The sequence below is a fragment of the Taudactylus pleione genome, unplaced genomic scaffold (assembly GCF_031769625.1).
Source record: "Taudactylus pleione unplaced genomic scaffold, aTauple2 ptg000471l, whole genome shotgun sequence".
Lineage (NCBI taxonomy): Eukaryota > Metazoa > Chordata > Amphibia > Anura > Myobatrachidae > Taudactylus > Taudactylus pleione.
In genome coordinates, this window is record NW_028284873.1 from 3718774 (window position 1) to 3739917 (window position 21144).

General features: G+C 41.1%; 1 protein-coding gene across 2 annotated transcripts in view; it reads right to left on the bottom strand.

The window, feature by feature from the left end:
- RFX2 (regulatory factor X2) overlaps window positions 1-20916 on the bottom strand; it is a 78805-nt gene extending 57889 nt beyond the window's left edge. Inside the window, exons 1-4 of one of the 2 annotated variants that reach the window (XM_088448906.1) lie at window positions 20708-20916; window positions 5585-5697; window positions 4655-4744; window positions 1790-1866 (exon numbers count right to left, since the gene is read on the bottom strand). In XM_088448906.1, the coding sequence (XP_088305032.1) occupies window positions 1790-1866; window positions 4655-4744; window positions 5585-5689 (272 nt within the window). In that variant the 5' untranslated portion in view covers window positions 5690-5697; window positions 20708-20916. The remainder of the gene's footprint in view (window positions 1-1789; window positions 1867-4654; window positions 4745-5584; window positions 5698-20707) is intronic. The other variant, XM_088448907.1, reaches the window with a different exon arrangement.
- Between the last annotated feature and the right edge of the window lie 228 nt (window positions 20917-21144).

A 21144-nucleotide genomic window follows, 5' to 3' on the forward strand; every position in this document is an offset into this window, starting at 1 on the left:
GCTGTAGGACTACCCGAAAATTCATGAGAGCAGGTACAGATGTGTCCACATACATCTAACCTCTGTGCACTACAAGTCAAATAACACAACGCATCAGCTGTGTGTGACAGTAGCAGTGAGCATCTTCTTATTTGCAAATGATGCGAATATGACGCAAAAGCAGCGTATGATGATTAAGATGATATGCAGCATGCCTATATTCTGTATGCGACTGCAGCTATATCTGTATGCAAACTGCTATGGTACAGTGTCAGTGGCTGTGACACTAATGTAGCATTACACATGCAGATACAGCCACACACAGAATATAGGCATGCTGAATATCATTCTTATCAGCATAAGCTGCTTGTGTGCCTTATTCACATTGCTTGACAAATTTCAGGCTGTTTAACGTGCAAGGAGGCTAGATGTATGTGGAGGCTAGATGTATGTGGAGGCTAGATGTATGTGGAGGCTAGATGTATGTGGAGGCTAGATGTATGTGGAGGCTAGATGTATGTGGAGGCTAGATGTATGTGGAGGCTAGATGTATGTGGAGGCTAGATGTATGTGGAGGCTAGATGTATGTGGAGGCTAGATGTATGTGGAGGCTAGATGTATGTGGAGGCTAGATGTATGTGGAGGCTAGATGTATGTGGAGGCTAGATGTATGTGGAGGCTAGATGTATGTGGAGGCTAGATGTATGTGGAGGCTAGATGTATGTGGAGGCTAGATGTATGTGGAGGCTAGATGTATGTGGAGGCTAGATGTATGTGGAGGCTAGATGTATGTGGAGGCTTCTGTATATGATTTGGGGTGGATTCTGAATTGGTAGCAAAGCAAAAAAAAGAGCAAGTAACTTTGCTTCTGGATAAACCATGTAGCAATATAAGGTGTACAAATACATTTCTTACTTTGCATGCAGAGCCAATACTGGATACTTTTACATGTAGCCCACAAATCTTGGACGGCTTTATGTTTACACTGCAATATTACATTTAAGTTTGGACACAAACCTCTCAAATATAAATTACTCTCCACATTTTACATCTGCCACAGCTGCAGCACAACATGGTTTTGCCAAGGAGGTACAATTTGGTACTTTTATTGCTTACTCCTAACGCTGAATACGGCCCATTGAGTGAAAGCCATTTCATCACATTTATTTGAACAGAGTTACACAAATTGTAGTCTCTTTAGCCACACAACAAACATTTTTCTTAAACATGCAACCTTCCAATATATAGATAGATCCTTGCTAAAATTTTACAGTTTTTGCTACAAAATGGAGCTCGCTCCAACAGGTTCCACAACTGTGGAGCAGATGAAATTTGTATTGCTATGCAGTATATGACAATTCAGTCTTAATAATTTAATTCTGGTTAGTGTCTCACCTATATGATGCCGACAATAATTACAACTGTCAAAACACTGTACTAATAAATATATATATATATATATATATATATATATATATATATATATATATATATATATGAGTCGTTAGTATAGATGTCTGCATCACATCAGTCACTTTCCTCATTTGCTTACATTATAGAAGAGCTTTGTCTAAAAGAAAACACGCCCTTAAAGGAGACCGATAAAATGTCTAAGTAATCTGCTTCCACCCCAATTACTGAAAAGCAGCTATCCTGCTCCCAAAGTCTGAAGCTATGCAGTGGTATGGCTTTGCATGTGACAATAGAGAAAATGAAGGTCATTCAAATAAAGATTTTAACGAAGAGGATGTGTAACTAGATAAAAAGTTACATACAGCTCAATTTAATCAAATCTATATATAAAACTCACATAGCTCCGTTGGTATACACTGTATCCCCTTCCACATACTGCACTTGGGCTGGATAGACATGTTGAACAGTTTGTACCTGTAAAGATAAATTTGTTTTAAGCACCTGTGTAAGTATATTGTGTACCTAGGTTATTGGACTTGCCCAAGCAGTCATTATTTCAGCAACCATATAATCCTGTAATACTCGTACTCTACTTGCAGGACAAGAAGCTTTTATTGCTGCTAAATACAGGATAAATGGGAGATGTTTCATGCCTTGGAGAGGGATAAAATGGACCCAAAGCAACCAATCAGCACCTGCCATTTCATATCCTGCGCTAGATAAAGGACAGTTAGAAGCCAATTTGTTGCTTTGGGCAATGTCTCCACTTTCTTTCTCTCCAAAGCTTGATACATCTCCCCATAAAGTATGTTAAAGTAGATCTGCAAATGAAAACACTGTTAAATGTATGAAGTATTAGTTTGGCGAAACTTAATCCCTCTCTCACACCTCAGATCTTTTATTGAAGTCTTTCTATGCTGTTTATTGTGGTAAGAAGGAAATAAAAGATAATTGATCACAGTGATAAACCAATGATAACAGGCCAAACCATAGCAGCAGTATTTGTAGCAATACATACAGATCATGTACACTTATATCCAACAAACATGCAATAGGTCTGTAAGTCATGCAGTGGGACAGTAGCTGTAATGTTAGAAGCAGCCACACTCTCCTTGGTGCACACAGAAGTGGACAGGGTACAGCAGCTTGTTAGTGGCCAATGACCGCAATAAAACAGTAACTCTGCAAGCTCCATACTTCAATGGGAAACACTGGAAAATATAGACCTTCACACCAGGGGAAATTCTTAAACCTGTCACGTCGTCAACATTACAACTAGATTGCCCTTCCTCTCTCAAACATGGCTGGCTGCAAATAGCAACTCAAATGAAAGTTCCGATGTGTAAGGGGCATATCTGATTATGCAGGAATTGTGTAACATTGAACTGACTGAACTAGTTACTTCAAAATGTATTTTTCCTATATTGGATATAACAAGGGCAGTGGAGTCGGTAAACTAGCGTAATCTGAGTCTACCGTTTGGTTTACAGACTCCTCAGCCCTGGTTATAAGCCTTGTTCTCGTTTTCAATGGTCTATAAGCACTAAACAAAATTATAACACATATAAATATACTAATGTTATTAATAGTCCTTTTTATAAGTCCATTAGCCAATTAGGACGAAATTAAATGTGTGATTATAGGGAAATATTGTCCTATGGACAACGGACTTTGTGCAGTGGCCTTCAGTTGGGATACACACCGGGATTTACACTGAATGAGAGTGCCGCTTTACATTTCCAGCTCCAACCCGCCGAGAAGCGGCGGCTTTCGTAAATATAGCCCGAAGCATCATTTACCGACATGACTGATGAGAGAAAAGCTGCATAGCTAAATGTAAGCAAAATCCAGCGTCAAATTTTCAATTAAAATCTGAGCACTTTAATATATAGCTTAGGAGTTATTACTACCTCTTGTAGTAGGCAACTTATATTGTAGGTTTAGTGTTCCTTTAGGATACCGGTTCTGACAATTAGTGTCACACATGTATTCCAATAGTGGAATACACAACTCTTCACAAAGGCAAAACAAGCATTAAAAGATAAATCTAGCATCATTTGCTCCAAAGTAGCAGGGTCTATTTAAAAGTGAATTAAAAATATTTAAGCTATGCACACTCAGCCAAATGGAGAAGAGGCTAAATCTTGCAGAGATCCTCTAGGTGAATGACATGCAGACTTGTCAGGGTACATGAGAAACCAGGGCCAGGGGAAAGTACAGTACATTTTAATGTACTTTGTTCAGTCAGCTGCCTTGGTAAAATGATAGTTTGTACTGCCTCAGGTATCTCTTCCTACAGATAAATGGACAGGAGTCAGAATCTCACATCATTGAACAAGTCATTTGGAAAACCTTACTCCCCATTTAGTAGGACCTGAAGAATTGTGAATTACTTTCATATTTGAAAGCTTTGCTTCATATTAGAGCCAGTCTGCTTACAAACACTTTAAGGAGTCGGCTATCTTGCTAGGTGACAAACTACATTCACCTGCAAAACCATGGCAATGGAAAAACAGAAATCCACTTGGCCTGCAAGTGGGTAAAGGCAGGCAGGCAGGCAACAAATTGACTGCAAAATTAGCTTGAATTGCAAACTACCATTCTAATGAAATAAATCTGCATATACTGTATAGCACAGCTGTGGGGAAAGCCTAGCTTTACAGACACTTGAAACACCTCACTGAAGTATTTTATTTTTTTCATGAATTAAAACAAAAAGTTCTTCAATACTTGTTTTTTAATGATGTGTTCATTCTAGCACCCTGCACTTGCCCCGATCCGTGCAGTTCCTCTTTCCTGCCTGTGGTGTCGCTCTGCTCTGGTGCTTTTAGCACACTCTGGTCTGTATCTCAGCAGTTTGTTGCATTAGCAGATTGTGCTGGTAGCACCAGAGCAGAGAGCGACACCGCAGGCAGGAAAGGGGAACTGCACAGGTTGGGACAGGTTCAGGGTCTGGAATGAACACTATATGAAAGTGTTGTGTTAGAGTATAGGTTGATAGACTTTAAATGTTTTTTTGATGCAGACTGTATCAAGCATATCAAACAGGTAAGGAAATACCAAACCTATAATCACATACAAGTAGTTTTTAATCTTCACAATTAGAGGACAGCAAGCACAAAAAAGCCAACTTTATTTATAATATGTGAAGAATGAGGGAAGTGTGCCAGCAGTAGTTTAGACACTTGAGGACAGACAGGTAGGCAGTAGGGCGATTAGTAGCAGCCAGACTTCGTGCTTCACCCTTCTGGGGCTTTTTTACCTGCTGCTGTATCTGGTGAGCTCTGGGCACAGAGACACCCTGACCATGTGCTCCTTTCGGAGCAGAGCCAGACGACTGAGACAAACTCCTCTGGAAGGAAAAGGTGATTAAGAGACGTAGATAATCCTGAAGCTTAATTCATTAAATTTTATTTTCCTCAATTAAATATTATTAATGTTGATCAAGCTTGACCTTTGTGTCTTATTTATATGCACGCTTAGATTATAGATCAAATTTGTAATTATAGCTGATATCATTAACATTAATATGAAGGCTGTCTAAAGATGGTCAACATGGGCTGGAGTCCCTTGAAAATTGGTGCAGCCCACAACATAGCTATACCACTACGTACAACCTAGGGTAGCATGTATTTAGAATTTAATTTCTTTTCGAAACACCAAATGTATACAGACACTAATCAGGTGGTCTTCCCGATTTTGAGCAACATGTCGGCCTGGTAACTTTCTTATCATTAAATATGATCGGTTGACCTGAATTGTGACACCATTGCACAGTAAAAACAAATCCTGCAAAACACGGTCCCCAAGAAGTTTTACCACGCATTCAGGACAGATCATCAAACCTATACTGCCTTAAATAATATGTGGAAGTCTACTATGTCACTGCCTGAAAATGCAGTCACAACCAACTCTGTGCAGGCAATAAAGGTGGTCTGGACCATTATTTGTCAATAGGCGTTTCCAAAACATATTTTTCTAATAATGTCTCTATAATGGAAAAATAAGGTACTGTACTAATATTCTTTTTAATATACAAAATTGTTTTATGGTTTGATTTTTTGTAGTATCCTCCAATGAAGTATAACTGCAGTTGTACTTCAAGCAAAAACACAATAAACACAATCTACCTGCTAGACTAACTAGGCATTAAAAGGGACATTCAATTTATGATCACCATAAAAGGCATTACCTGTTGGGAAGCTGGTACAGGCTGAACTACGGGAGCTTGGGCTGATGCGGATGTTCGTAACGCGACGGAGGTCGCAGAATCTGAGCCACTGTCTGAACTTTGCATGCTGCTATCTAAGAGGAAAGATGAAGCATGAAGATAAACCAATTTGTTTTGCTTAAATGTTTTATCAATATTAAAACAAATTGTATTGTATGCCTCCTACAACTTGGAAAGTAGATAGTTCTCCCATTAAAAACTTTACAGTTTCATACTTTGTTGGATAGTATAACAGTTCTGAAATTGAATAGCCTTGTATTATATATGCCAACATAATAGAAAATTACACAAAAAAGGTGTATGTGGCATGAACAATAGCACTCGCTCCATTTAAGATTAGGTAAAAAAAAAAAAAAAAAAACCATAGTGGGAAACGATCCTGGTTCTTCGCTGATATATGGTAGCCCGCAATAAGCATTTCCTCAGTAGACAAAATAAGAGCAGACAACATAATTTAACAATCTTTAAAAGGGTGTGGTATGAGGTTGACATTAAAAAATGTTGACAATGGAAATGTCGACAGTCACAATGCTGACACTGGTATTTTGAACTAAAACTAACCCAAACTGCAGCCTAATTGAATATATCGACATGGTGACTGCCAACATTCCGTGTCAGCATTATGTCAACAATGTGTATATTAACAGGTCATCTGTAGATATTCTGAACAGGTCAGCACACCAAATGTCATCATTCATGACATGTCAATATTATGGTATCCACATCAGGACTGAAAACCTCTTTAAAAAGCACAAATTAAATAGTAAATTTACATATAAAGAGCAGCTTCAACATATAACTGGAGTAGAGTATGAAGGAGGAGGTTAAGCAGGAAAGACAGATGGATATCTAACACACACACACACACACACACACACACACACACTACTGTGCAAAAGTTTTGTGGAAAAAATGCTGCAAAGTAAGAATGGTTTCAAGAATAGAAGTGTTATTAGTTTATTTTTATCAATTAACAAAATGAAAAGTGAACAGAAGAGGAATCTAAATAAAATCAATATTTGGTGTGACCACCCTCTGCCTTCAAAACAGCATCAATTCTTCTCAGTACACTTGTACAAACTCAGGGATTTTGTAGGATTATAGTCAGGTGTATGATTAACTAATCATACCAAACAGGTGATACTGATTATCATTTTCATATGTAGGTAGAAACAGTCATTAACAAACACAAACAGCTGTGTAGGAGGCTTAAAACTGGGTGAGGAACAGCCAAACTCTGCTACAAAGGTGAGGTTGTGGAAGACAGTTTCATGTCACAGGTCACACACCATGGCAAGATTGACCACAGTAACAAGACACAAAGTAGATATACTGCATCAGCAAGGTCTCTCCCAGGCAGAGATTTCAAAGCAGACTGGGGTTTCAAGATGCGCTGTTCAAGCTCTTTTGAAGAAGCACAAACAAACGGGCAACTTTGAGGACCGTAGACGCAATGGTCAGCCAAGGTAACTTGGTGCATCAGATGAAAGACACATCATGCTTACTTCCCTTCGAAATTGGAAGATGTCCAGCACTGCCATCAGCTCAGAACTGGCAGAAACCAGTGAGACCCAGGTACACCATCTACTGTTCGAAGAAGTCTGGCCAGAAATGGTCTTCATGGAAGAATTGCAGCCAAAAAGCCATACCTTCAATGTGGAAATAAGACCAAGCAACTCAACTATGCAAGGAAACAGAAAGCGTAGTGCAGAAAAATGGCAGCAGGTCACTGGACTGATGAGTCAAAATTTTAAATGTGTAGCTGTAACAGAAGGCAGTTTGCTCATCGAAGGGCTGGAAACCAGTACGATAATGAGTGACTGCAGGCAACAGTGAAGCATGGTGGAGGTTCCTAGCAAGTTTGGGTCTGCATTTCAGCAAATGGAGTTGGGGATTTGGTCAGGATTAACGGTGCCCTCAATGCTGGGAAATACAGGCAGGTACTTATCCATCATGCAATGCTCTCAGGGAGGCATCTGATTGGCTCCAAATTTATTCTGCAGCAGGACAACGACCCCAAGCATACAGCCAATATCATCAAGAACTATCTTCAGCGTAAAGAAGAACAAGGAGTCCTGGAAGTGATGATATGGCCCCCCAAGAGAGCCGTGATCTCAACATCATCAAGTCTGTCTGGGATTACATAAAGAGAGGTTTTGAGCAAGCCTACATCCACAGAAGATCTGTGGTTAGTTCTTCAAGATGTTTGGAACAACCTCCCTGCAGAGTTCCTTCAAAAACTATGTGCATGTGTACCTAAAAGAATTGATGCTGTTTTGAAGGCAAAGGGTGGTCACACCAAATATTGATTTGATTTAGATTCCACTTCTGTTCACTTTGCATTTTGTTAATTGATAAAAACAAACAATTAACACCTCTATTTTTGAAAGCATCCTTACTCTAGCATTTTTTTCATACCTGCCACAGTACTCATTAAAAAAAAAAATATATATATATATATATATATATATACACACACACATACACACAACTTATTTAGTGGTGTTCAATAATTGTGCCGTGGACCTCAACCAGGAGGAGGTTAATGGCTTCTGCTCTCTCATTTCCTTAATTATTCTGCTTTGAGGAGAATCTCAGAGCATGCTCAGAACAATGTTGGGATATCTTACAGGGAGCAACTGTTATTATGCACAATAGGGAAAGAGGAGAAGAATTACCAAACATCTTAACAGTCAACATATTTTTGAATTGGCGATTGCAATGAACACTTATCGCCTTTATTTACTTACAGGTGGTCACGATATTTTGTAGCACCAAACAGTGGGGAAACACACATACATAAAACAGACAAAAAAAAAAAAAAACACTAAACCAAAAAAAAAAAAAAAAAATAGTGGCCAAATAGATAAGAATGAAAATGAAACAAACAAATACAAGGAAGCTCATCTTGGCGAGTTGGGAACAGACAAATCAACAGGAGGAAAGTAGGCCACAGAACTTACAATCTAATCAGGTGCAGATATGATGCAGAATGGGGGTAGGCTCAGTCACCAAGAGGGAAGATATAGGAGTAAAGTTTTTATGACGCGTTTTTTTTTTTTTTTTTTTTAAATAAAGGAGTTGAAAACTATTAAACATGTTCCCAGTTTAGGACATTAGAAAACAGGCATAGTTGTCCTTTGAAAACATGAAATACCATCTTATAAATTCACATTTTTTTATGGGAGGAACACAAATATTAATGCCCAGGACTAACAAATCCATGCATACATGCATACTATATTAATTCTCACAGATATTGTAATTGATGTGGTGGGTTTTAAACCCACCACATCAGTTACAGTATCTGTGAGACTCAATATAACATCATGGGGAGGTGCGGTGGTGTGAATGGGGAGGTGAGGTGCAGTGTGCCTGAAATCCTTGAAGCATGACATAACTGGGGGCAGTGCTAGAGTTATAGGATGACAAAAAAATTGCAGTAACTGTGGGGGATGCAGACAAACTAAATAAGCGAATACTTTATAGAAAACTGCACTTAGGAGGTAATATTCACATTTGAAAAACAAAACATAATTCTTAGTAATGATGTAAAGTCTTAAAGTTTATGGTTTTTCTAGTGACAACTGTTAATAGAACGCTTTACATACTAAACCATTCAGCAGAATAGTGTCAGAATGGATTTTATACTTCAACAAAATCCAGATACATTTATGCCTGTGCTCTTAAGATAAGTATGAAACGAAATCTAACATATAAAATAACTGTTTAAATAGAGAGCAATGCAGAGATTTCAGTGAGAGCGTAGGTCAGACCATGTTTAATCAGTAGAAAAACAGATGCAGATGTTCCATGCGTAAAGCACAGGCTGCCATGCTTGGCTCTGTTTGCTCTCCTACGGATTGTTACTCTGCAAACAACGGTTGCTAGGAGCAACTGCAGTCCACTCCCGTATCCACGAGCTGGTCGCTGGGCAACCGAGAGATTACATCCCAAACTAAACAATACAACACTCCACTCTCCCTCCGCCCTCCTCTACTGTATGCTGCTCTGCTGTCTACCATTAACCAGGCAATGTGTCATCTATTATACCAGACCGAGGGAAATGGGGGAAAGGAGGGGTGGAGGAGAGATGGTGTTTATCCCAGCTCACTGCTAGAATGAACCATTACCGGGTTCCTCATTTTTTAATCAAAAATATATAATGGGTTATAGAATCTGCAACATATCAACCATATCTAGATAGAAAAGATTATAAGATCTGTAAAAATATAGATATATAAACTGCACTGACCACTTTCATAAATGTCTACAAACAATGATGCATTTGTTCTATGCAAGACTTATGAAGCCCCTGTTTAATGAACTAATTAAAACTTTCTACACATCCCGCTTCATACATATGAAGCTTCATGGAGTGCCACCATTATTTTATCTATACTAATATTATAAGAATTGTGTGTATGTCTGTTTGTTCCACATTGGCGCAAAGACTAATGAACCGATTTTCCTGAAAACTGCATTGTTTTGTAGTGGAAACGCCTAGAAATAACCTGCACTTTGTCTCATCTCCATCCGTAAAGTTATAGTGGAGCAATAACAAAATCAAAATTTATTGACATCATCAATGCAAGAGATAGGTGTGGTACTATGCACATGGCTTGTAAGGAGTTGGGGGGGGGGGGGGAGCTGCTTGGGCCCGCGTTTCCCTGAATAAGATAGGCTACATAAGAGAGTGCACAGGGCACACACTGACATTGGTGTGAGTGAAGGTGCTGCTGCCACCAGGCAGTATAGAGCTGTTGGTCACGTGGCCACTCCTGCGACAGGGCCCCTTTGAAAAAGCAATACAACTAGAACACCTCAAATGAGAAAAAAAAAAAAAAAAATGGTGGCAACAGCAATTTCATCATGGGTGAAGTCACGGGCAAGAGCTAGTTCATAAAAAAGGTATTCTCAGTACTCTCATTTACACCCTCGCATCTCGTTGAGTACGGGAAGCTAGCGCTCGGGTTCTCGGCGATCAGAATCCCGATAGGATTAGCATACAGACACCTGTCGGTAAGTATCCTAACCTAGCGTTCCAGCTAGACTTTTAGCTGGGTGCGGCACCCTGCCCTCCTTCCGGAGGGCAAAAAGCGCCCTGCCCTCAGAGCCTGCGGGTGCAGTCTTCACCCGCTGGTCGCAGTGTCCCGCAGGTTGGGAAATATGCGGTGACCTGGTCACCACCGCATAATAGACGCCGGGCGCATCTATTCTCCCTGTCGGCAGCGATTGGGGGCTGCCTGGCGTTTCCGTAAGTGCCGGGCACGCCCCCAAGAGTGTCTTATAGACATGCCCTCTTTTCAATGGCCATGTCCCCGAAGCTAGAGTGAACACTACTAAACTTACCCCACAGCCCAACCCTAACACCGCTCCCCTCCCGTACTTACTGTCAGGATTCGGGCGCTGGCATCTCCACAGCCGGTATTTTAACTACATCTCCTTGTCAGGTAGCTGCAAAACCTACAATCTGCATGTAAACAGGTTTTAAAACTAATGAAATTAGAGATTCCCATTCTGTCTTACAAAAATGTACTCCTATGGGGCTGGTCATGTGCATCAGCTGTACTTTTCAACTAATGTACAGTGCTTTTTATGCTGCACAAAAATTAGAGTTACAAGGACAGCAATGTGGAACGGATCATATCAAATTCACACATTCTGACAGGGCCATGGAAACACATGACAGACACTTGTTAATAACATAGGCGTGCACGAGCTTCATTTAGAAGCAAGCTAAATCCATAGATAGTAACTGGAGCTAATAAGAATAGTAGAAGATTTGTAATTTATGTAGAAAAATAATCCAAGCAAAGTGTTTAACAATGAAATGTTTGTAGGATTTCCTAGAACACATTACAGTCATAATGTAATTATGTAATAACATCACACATTCAAACCAGGTCATAGTAATCCATCTACATTTATTGTATTTCGAATTTGTCGTCCTCACTAGGGGTTGTCGTTAAGGCCCATAATCAGGCGCTGTGCAGCATTGAAGAATTCAAAGAATGTGTTCTCATAGGAGCGGAGAAAGGAAAATGGGGGAACACAAAAACCTTTCCTGAGCATGGCAAGTTGAAACATGCTGGTAAGAGGTACGGATTAATCTTAACTCATTAAAAACCAGAGACAACTAGAAATCATTACAAATATAATGTAGGGAATGTAATTATAGGATTCCCTATGTCCTGCTTACAGAATTCTGTTTGCACACAACTTACCAGTACATTTATAGGACATTATAATCAGACTAAACGTGTGTGCCCTGAGGCCTGCGCCAAGGGAGACCTATAGAATTTTTTAACACTCGCTTCAAGTTGGTGACAGTTTTGACCCCATGAACATCAAACATGTCATACCTCAGTGTATCACTACACAGTCACCTGCCAATAGCTTGCACATTCAAAGTAGGGACATTCAGACTTAAGATGCAGGCAGGGCTAAGCAGAGACAGAAGCACCATGGAGTAGCAAATAGCTCATTATATATTGCAAATGTGAGTAACAAGACTTCTGTATTTTATTCAGAAATAGAAGGTGGTTTTGTCTTGTCACTGGTTGACAGCAGTGTTATGGGGGATTTAGGCCTCTCTTTTCTTGATAGCCTCCCCTCCCTTTCATGCACCTGTTGCTGCTTATAAATTGATTGAGCAACTTGCTTCTTGTGGATTATAACTTTGTAGCCAAAGAGCATTGTGGCAGGCCCAACATACAGCAGGGGATGTTTTCATTCAGAATATCAGAGAAATGCACCTGTGCATTAATATATGAAATGGTTTACAATTTAAGATATATATATATATATATATATATATATATATATATATATATATATATATGTACTTTTCATGGTGGCAGATATAGACCAGCTTTCCCTGCTGATAGAGGCAGCTCTTATTCCTGTACCAGAATCATGGTACGTTACCTTGCCATTCAACTCCGTTCATGGTGGCCCTGTGACGGGTTGTGGCCGCTAAGCAGATGAGCATATTTATAAAAATGCAGTTTTAAATGTCTGAATTGGCAACTATCACCCAAACTGCAAAACAAATTGAATTTCTTGCTTTTTAAATTACAGAAAAAAAAAAAAAAAGTAAAACCCAACACCATCACAGATCTATGAAGGGAAGTGCAGAACAGTTTTAAATAATGCACAATGCAAGATTCTGTTACAATGAATATTTAATGTACGGGTGGATGTCATGCTTGTGGCCTGGGGAATACCATGTAGTCACGTCAGTTACAAGATCCTTGCAATGAATAAAAAGTTTACTGATGAATGGTGTTTGCAACACTACAGAATGAGTTGGCAATCTAGTAACAGTTTTGCCATCTGATCAGGCCATAAAATAAAATGAATCAGCATGCTGGTTGAACTTGACATGGGGAGATCATCTCCAAGTGCATGCAAAAGAGTCCCACTGCTCACCGATGCAGTGTGAACGGCGCCAACCCAGAAATAACCCGGGTCGGCGACGCAGTGTGAAAATGGGTCCCTCATATATCATGGACAACACTTTAGATTAGCAAGTGTAGTTCTTCATATGACACTCATATTTGCTTTTCATTTTCTTTAAATATAAAAGTCATGCAATGCATTTGTTGCATTTTTACTTACCCTATATAGGGCACGATTCTATTCAACGCGAAGTGAACAGCGCTGGGAATCAGCTCCCGTAGCTATTCAATTCATTTCCACTGCTAAGTCCAAATAAGGATTTCTTCTCGCATCCCTACAGTGATGCGAGCAGAAATCCAACAACAGTCCAGGCGCAATGCTGTTTTCCGCCCTTAGCACCAGGAAAACAGCATCGCGCAGGGAAGTTTAGTCGGAGAATGCCCGTTCTCGCGCCTAAACACCCTGTTTAAGGTGCGAGAACGAGCCTTCCCCGACCTAACTTTGCGCAGCATTGAATAGCTCTGGGAGCTCATTCCCGGCCCTATTCACTTCGCGTTTAATTGAATCGTGCCCATAGTTTCCCATTAGATTTTATTTTGCCTTTATGTAACCCAAGTTTCCTTTGTAATGAGGAACAGACCAGTGACTCAGCTCTATGAGCTAAATCTACTGTCGTCCAGAGCATAGCGGGGTCACAAACAAGCATTTGGGACACGTCCTTTTTATTAGTAACATTATAGACAATCTCTGATAATTTAATAAAGCATCATGTTTCCTCTGGCACTTTAAAATAATCTGTTTTTCCAATGTATAGATGGCATATGGTATGAAGTAGACATACTGTACATTTATTCCTAGTTGAAAAACATGGGACAGTTAGAAGACACTAATCATGATAAACAAGTTTGTGCAATAAAGACACAAAAAATTTATATATCAACCTTACCCAACTCAATGTACAGTTTGTGCTTTGTTTGTTTTCAAACTATGAAAAATAAATTACTCTGTTCTCGCACTTTAATGTGGAGTTACAATAGCAATATACGGGGATGTCACCATAGCCTTATAACAACTACTAACACCTAGATGAGAATCAAGCCAGTCAATGCATTAATTAATATGGTGATCAAATACATCTATATATAGTCTCCGCAATTTAACAGAGCTTAAGATATACAAGGACTCTAACCCAGTCTGAGGCCCAAAAAAATATTTGCACTCTGCACACATGCAGATTATGTGAATTAGTTGACATTCTGTCAAGGCATGAAAAAAAGAAAAACTATATAGACATATACATACACTTAACATGCCAGTAGCTTCTTTATGTTCGTGGCTATTTAAAACGTGCTTGGATCACTGCTGCACCATGAAACAGAGGGCCTGATTCAGAGCCGAACGCTATTTGCGCTCGCTCGTTCAGAAAAAGGGGCTGGCTATTTAAATTGAGCGCTCGCTCTTTGCGGTCTGTTGACGCCTCTATGCCTGAGCGAGCGAACGAAACATGCGCTCACTATTTTGTAAAGACGCCCCCTGGCCACTCGCATCCTACGTCATCTCCGCTATTTATTAGATGAATCGAGTACATCCAAAGGTGTCTGAACTGCTCGCAGTGCTTGTGGTTGGATTTTCCTACCGCAATCATGCCAACAGTTCAGGCTAAGAAACAACCAAGTGACGTGGTCGATGACGCTGCTTTGTTAATTATGCACACCCTTAAAACGCCCGTTTTGACCGTTTGGCACGCCTGTGTTCGGATCTCCACTCCCCGTTTTCAAGTTACCACCTTCCCCTGTTACCACCCACAAACGCCTCATCCTGTCACTCAAATTAGCAGGCACTCGCTATTTTGCGAGCGCTCAATTTCCGACCGCAATGACTGGTTGGCGCATGCACATTACGACCCATACGCATGCGCAGTTGTGCGAACATCGCTCGGAGCGAACGAGCGGCCGCTTACGAGCGGCTCTGAATCAGGCCCAGAGTACATACATTTCTGTGTGTGTCCATTACGCTTTTCCGGCTTTCTCAAGATTGTTCAAAAACATAGCACATTTCATCCCTCCACCAGCAGAAACCCAGCACCTACTGATTGGCAGCAATGGAAAAGACGAGGGCCTTACATATCGCAACTGCGAATGCAATAGCTATGACGCACGCAGTTCAACTGCGATAGTATGCCAATTCATTGCGATCACAATGCCGCCGCAATACATAAGGTCGCCTACTTTACCTTACACACATCCGTAATGTTTAGCAAGACTGCAAAACCATTGGTACAATCGAGTACCATCGCAGCCTCTCGCACACTTGCACAAGCCCTGACCTTACTCAGAAATTGCTAACTTTAGCGCACGCCATCAGGCCTCAGGGGGCATAAGGCTTCGCAGGGGATAATTTATGCAGGCCCATGAAACGGCGTTCAAACATACTGACACGTCTGCATTTCCCCGGCCATCCCCCTCCATTAACACCCACAAAACAGCACTTCCAGTCAATCACTCTGCGATGCGTCCGCGTACTCACTGCGATAGCAGTCCCAACAATCGGCCGATTGCGTGTATAAGCAGTTGCGTTCCTTGCCGAGCCGAATCAGGCCCCAACTCTGCATAAGTAATTTGAAGCAACAATTGTTGCTCAACAACCTCAGTCAGACATCTCTTCAGAATAGGTCCATTACTGCATGTGAATGCAAGAGGGGAGCTATTCATTCATATATCCTAGTAAAACTTATTTAACCCAAATAGATTCACATATACTGCAGACATTTCAGAAATACATTGGTGCTGATTCTGTGTAGGACGTATACAGCACGCGCACATATGCAAATTTACACATTTTTGCGTGTGTACGACCTATTTTGAGTCAGACGGACCTTTGACAGATCTGTCTTTCCTTGAAATTGAGCATTTCAGGGCGAGAACCAGGAGAGCCGAGGGCAGGGGGGGTTGGGGGTACTAATAACCCGGGCTTGCTGGAGGGTCTCTGTGTGCTGGGCTGCAGTTGGAGACTGCTCACTGCAGTAGCAGTCTCCTCTGTCTGTGGGGAGGGGGTGGTGGGGGTGGGAGCAATCACACTGGATTGCGCCAGGCTGAGGGGCTCACATTGGCTGAACAGAATCTCGCATTAGCATAAGGTAGTAGATCTGGCTTCAGTGGCTGCCCACAAATACAGCCACTTTGCGTGCTACTCAGAATCAGCTCCATTGTGAAAATATTGCCAATTACAGTCAGCAGACAGTCGACAGATAGCATTTATTCCAAACCAACCCACATAACCTAGCACATTACTTACATGCATCTTGGGAACAGTGTGATCTAATAATCAGAAACTAAAATACAGTTAGTGTCATAATGTAAAATGTAATGTTTAAAAATGTGCTTTAAATGAAATGATTACAGGGCTGTCTCTTTAATCAGACAGTGGGGAGTTAGATTTAAAAATATGCTCGCCTCTATGCCAGGGAAAAAATTCCACAGTCGGATTTAGAAGTTAAACGTGTTTGGGGGGGGGGGGGGGTGAAGTGATGCTTAATCCAACTGTGTTCCTCTAACCAGTAGGTGTCTCTGCACAGCGAGGTTCACGGGAAGTCCCCTTGTGTTTAGTGTGGGAACCAAGGAGACCAGAGTTAAATATGAAAACATACTGATGCCGGTGTATTTTAAATAGCGCCTGGAGGCATTAGGATACAGGTGGCGCGGAGGAGGCTTATAGCTTGTGACTTTGGGGAAAAAAACAAATATCTGTGCATGGTACTTTTAACCCTTTTGCTTAATAAAAAGAGTTGCAGTAACATACATTTCAAAGGGTTAAAAGATTTAACTATAATTTATTGAGGAACTCAAACGTTATGGTTAAATTAAAGCGTTGGCACAAAACATAGTTGGATAAAACGGACAAATATTTCACTGAAAACTAAAAGAAGCTCTTAATAGGGGGTAAGAAATCATTCTTCTATGAAATCTGTCAGTACAGACAAGTTCTATCATAAGTAATACATCTCAGCCTACAGTTTAAATGTAAGCCAGTCAGATCTGTAGGCTCATTCAAGCTAAACCTAGACAATTTTCCTTAATGTCACCACTCATTCGCCTTGCACATATCCAGGCATCGTACACTATGAAACAGAATGTACCAGTAGGTTATTTTCTTTTAGCACTGTCTGCTACTTCCAGGGATGAATAAAAAAAAATAAAAATCTAAAATTTCATATTCATTAGTCCCTCTGAAAGGTAATGATGGGACATATGGTTAAATATGTCCACAGCTGTTTCTGACAATAAGCCTTGCCAGGCCAACCAGTGATAGACCTGGGCTGCCTGCTGAAATGACACAACGGTCTTATTACAGAGCTGCAAATAGAAATATGCTGTGCAAGGCGCGGAAGGCATTCAGGAGTTCCAGCACGTCTGTACGTACATGCATTTAGCTGCAATGTTAGTGTACTGCACTGTACAGATACATAAAACAAAGGAATTAGGTTTTGCTTATACCACTAAAACACCTTCATGTATACACAAGTTCATTTAAACTTACCATACAAAAAAAACTCAAAAAACTTGTGAGTACTATTTACATACGTGCTATAAAAACAAATATACTCACCCATTTAAGGGCCTGCATATATGTCATTTTACACTGACATGTAACCATAAATATCAATATAAATGATGGAGTGTGCAGGGGGTGAATTGGTGGCTGAAGAAAACAAGGAGGAGTTCACATGTTTCTATAGGCACAAAGTAGGCTGACACTCATATCATGAAACTTGAAATAAATAATAATAAGTGTAAATCACTGACCAATGAAACGCACTGACCACTTTAGGTAACTTTCATGAAAAGCAATCCTAGCCATTGAATAGAAATTAATACCTCTGCTTTGCATTTTACAAATATGAAATTAAAAATAATTAAGTCTAATGAAACATACGTTTATCTTTTGCAGGGGTCAGGGAACTTTTTTACCTTTTACCCCAAAATATATTTAGATACGACGACGTTACCCCCTTGGTTTGAAAGGAAGGAAATCATATAGTAGTGCCCCCATATAATGCCTATGGGAGAGACGTCATCACGTCTCTCCCATAGTGCGCATGGAGAGAGCCGGAAGCTGGAGTTCAGAAGAGAACTCCAGCCTCCGGCTAACATGGCGCTGCAGGGAAGGAGCCGGGCACCCGCTGGTAATAACATCTCAGCGGGTGTCCGGCTTAGAGCATCCCTGCGGCACAGCTGGAGCATGCATATGAATTATTCTATTATAGAATGATTCATATGCATGCCCGGCTGTCTGTCCATTACCCCCAGGAATTTAATTTTTACCCCATGTGGGGTAATTTACCCCTGTTCCCTGACCACTGATCTACTGGCACATGTCTGTTTTTTGTTAAGCAGACCCTAGCTAACCCAGTGTTGCTCAAACGGGTGCAGTAGGTATTACCGCCGGCCGCATGGCCGGTGGTTCACATCCCAACAGCGGAAGCCCGGCAGAGGTGAAGATCCCGAACGCTAATTAGGTAAGTATAACTAACCCTATTTTCCCCCCTAACCCTCCCTTAGGGGTGCCTAACCCTAAGTCTCCCAGGGGGGTGCTTAACCCTAACCCCCCTTCCCCTAGCCTAAACCTAACCCTCCCGGGGGTTGCCTAACTCTAAGTCCAACCACCCCCCCAACTGGCTTACCTTCGTTCGGTATGCCGGGCGTCGGGCTCCCGGCGTAGGTCTAATGGCTGGAGTCGGGATTTCGACGCTTGTCATTAGTACCTTGCCGGGATTTGACAGTCGAGAAGCCGGCGGTCGGTATTTAGACCATCGGCTTCCTGACTACATCCCGCTCATACCTGTTCTTCTGAATAGTGCATGTTTTCCCATATATCAGCACAAATTAAGTTCTAGTCTGTTAACGTGAGAATTCTGAACTTTTTATAGGAAATCTAGAAGAGATGTTGCCTATCTAACAAAGTTCTGCTGTAACTGAAATCCTCAATTGGGACAAAGGGGTGTGAGCCGGTAATGGAGTATGTGACTACTAGGATAAACCCACAAATCTCAAGCAATAAACTAAATCCTGGCTGCAGTTACTATAGCAACAGTCTAGGAACAATGCCAGCTGAGTTCATTTTGTATCATGCAGTGCCAAAAAGTATAAATGACTACTCTAAAGAAGTTTCAGTAAAATAGGGATAATTATTAGATGATCACAGTGATTTTATGGCAACAAACTGCATTAACATATTCTTTACAGTGACATATGAGCTAGAAGATGACATCATGGGTTAAGGCCACTGTAGAAATTAGATCCAGCATTGACAAATATTTCAACAGGCTATTTCCATTGATAAAAATCATTTAATAGGACTGCAACGGGACACAAAGCAGCAATGCTAAATAGAATATGCTTGCAGCATCTGTTCATGGACTACACAAGAGCAAATAAAAGCCTGAGTCCTTTGGAGGATACAAAAGAGAATGCTAAAAGCAAGAGAAATTAACAAAGTTCTTTAAATTACTGTACATTAATTGGTTTACCAAATACACGCTTTTATTTTTCTTTCTCTCTTCTGCATTTTCACCACAGCTCGTAGATTATCATATAAGCAGAGTTGCTTAGGATCATTGCCCTCAGATATGGCACAAAATTGGCTGAGCTGCGAGTATCCATTGGTGATGGTAATAAACAATCCTCTCTGGCAGATATAAAGGCCATGGCAGAACAAAAATAAGTATTTAGCAAAAATTATAGGAGAGTGTTTGAAAATCAATACGGTAACCATTTCAGGTGTATAACTAGACAGATCTTTAATGGCATCAAAACCATATTTTTTTGTACAAGCCACTTTGCCAGGGAAATCAGTCACTGCTGAAGAGCTCTGTCGGTGTTTGCTCCCAGGTGACCAGGACAGGTGTGTGGGGAAAGAGCACATCTGCTCATTTACATAACTAGGGGAATCCTGTCTTTTATGCCAATTTGATCAATTCTTAAACAATGAAAGTTGCACAATATTCTATATTAGTACAACACTCAATTTTTAGAATAATGCACTATACCTATATCTGCAAGTGGCATATATATTATACACACACATATATATATACAAATAATGAAATGCATGAATCCTGAAATACTGCTTAAAACTTGGGATGGGTCACTCAATACTGGGGAAAGCTGGGGGAAAAAAAAGAATCTAGGTTTGTGTGCTTGCATGTTTTTTTGTCACATTACATTTGGGGTATCGAATTGCATAGGATTTGGAAACTTCATGTGCATTTGCAAAATCATGAAACTATAACCGATGATTGCTCATCAGCTGAAGCATACCTACTTGTTACTATAGAAACCACTAAACTTCGGCATGAAAAAAAAAAAACATTTAAAAGTTCAGTTTATCTGAAGGAGATCGAAAACTATCATCTAAATGACATGTCACCAGGTAGAGGATGCACTGAATGCATGTTAATAGATGGCCCTATATCGATTTGCTGGAATACTATATATAGATACACACAGAGATTCATATACTGTGTGCATGTTACTACCTCCCCCAGTATAACAGATCGTACCTGCACTCGCCAGTGTAAAACTACTTTTTTTTTACCACTAGTAGCCCTATCTACTGCCTTGAGCCTAGCTGCCTGGTGTCCCATCCCCAGTGTAGGCCTGGCAGTGCGGGTGAGCTGTTCACCTGGGTCCGTCTCCCTGTGCGGTTAGCTGCGTGGTGATGTGAGGGTTATGGCCCCGCGGTCCCGGGCTGCTCCTCCGGCCACTGCTGATCGTGTGTCTCCGGTTGGCAAGTAACAGTCTCCACGGCTACAGTCACTATGGCGCCGGGGGTCTCAAGGCAACTGTTGCTATCCTCTCCCTCTGACGTCAGCAACGAGAGTTTCACGCCCAGCTCTCCCGCCTGTTGCATTCTCATTGGTCGCGGCCGTCTGACGTCTGGACCATCGTCGAATGGCCTAACCCAGTGGGCGTGCCTCCGGTCGCTGCCCCCGCCTTCCGTATCAGTTTCCTTGACAAGGAACAGGGCGGGGTCAGGGCATTGGCGCCGGCAATGGCGGGAGGAGGTGATTGGCTGGGGGAGGGGGAAGGGCAGCTACCAGGGCAACCACCAAACTCCGT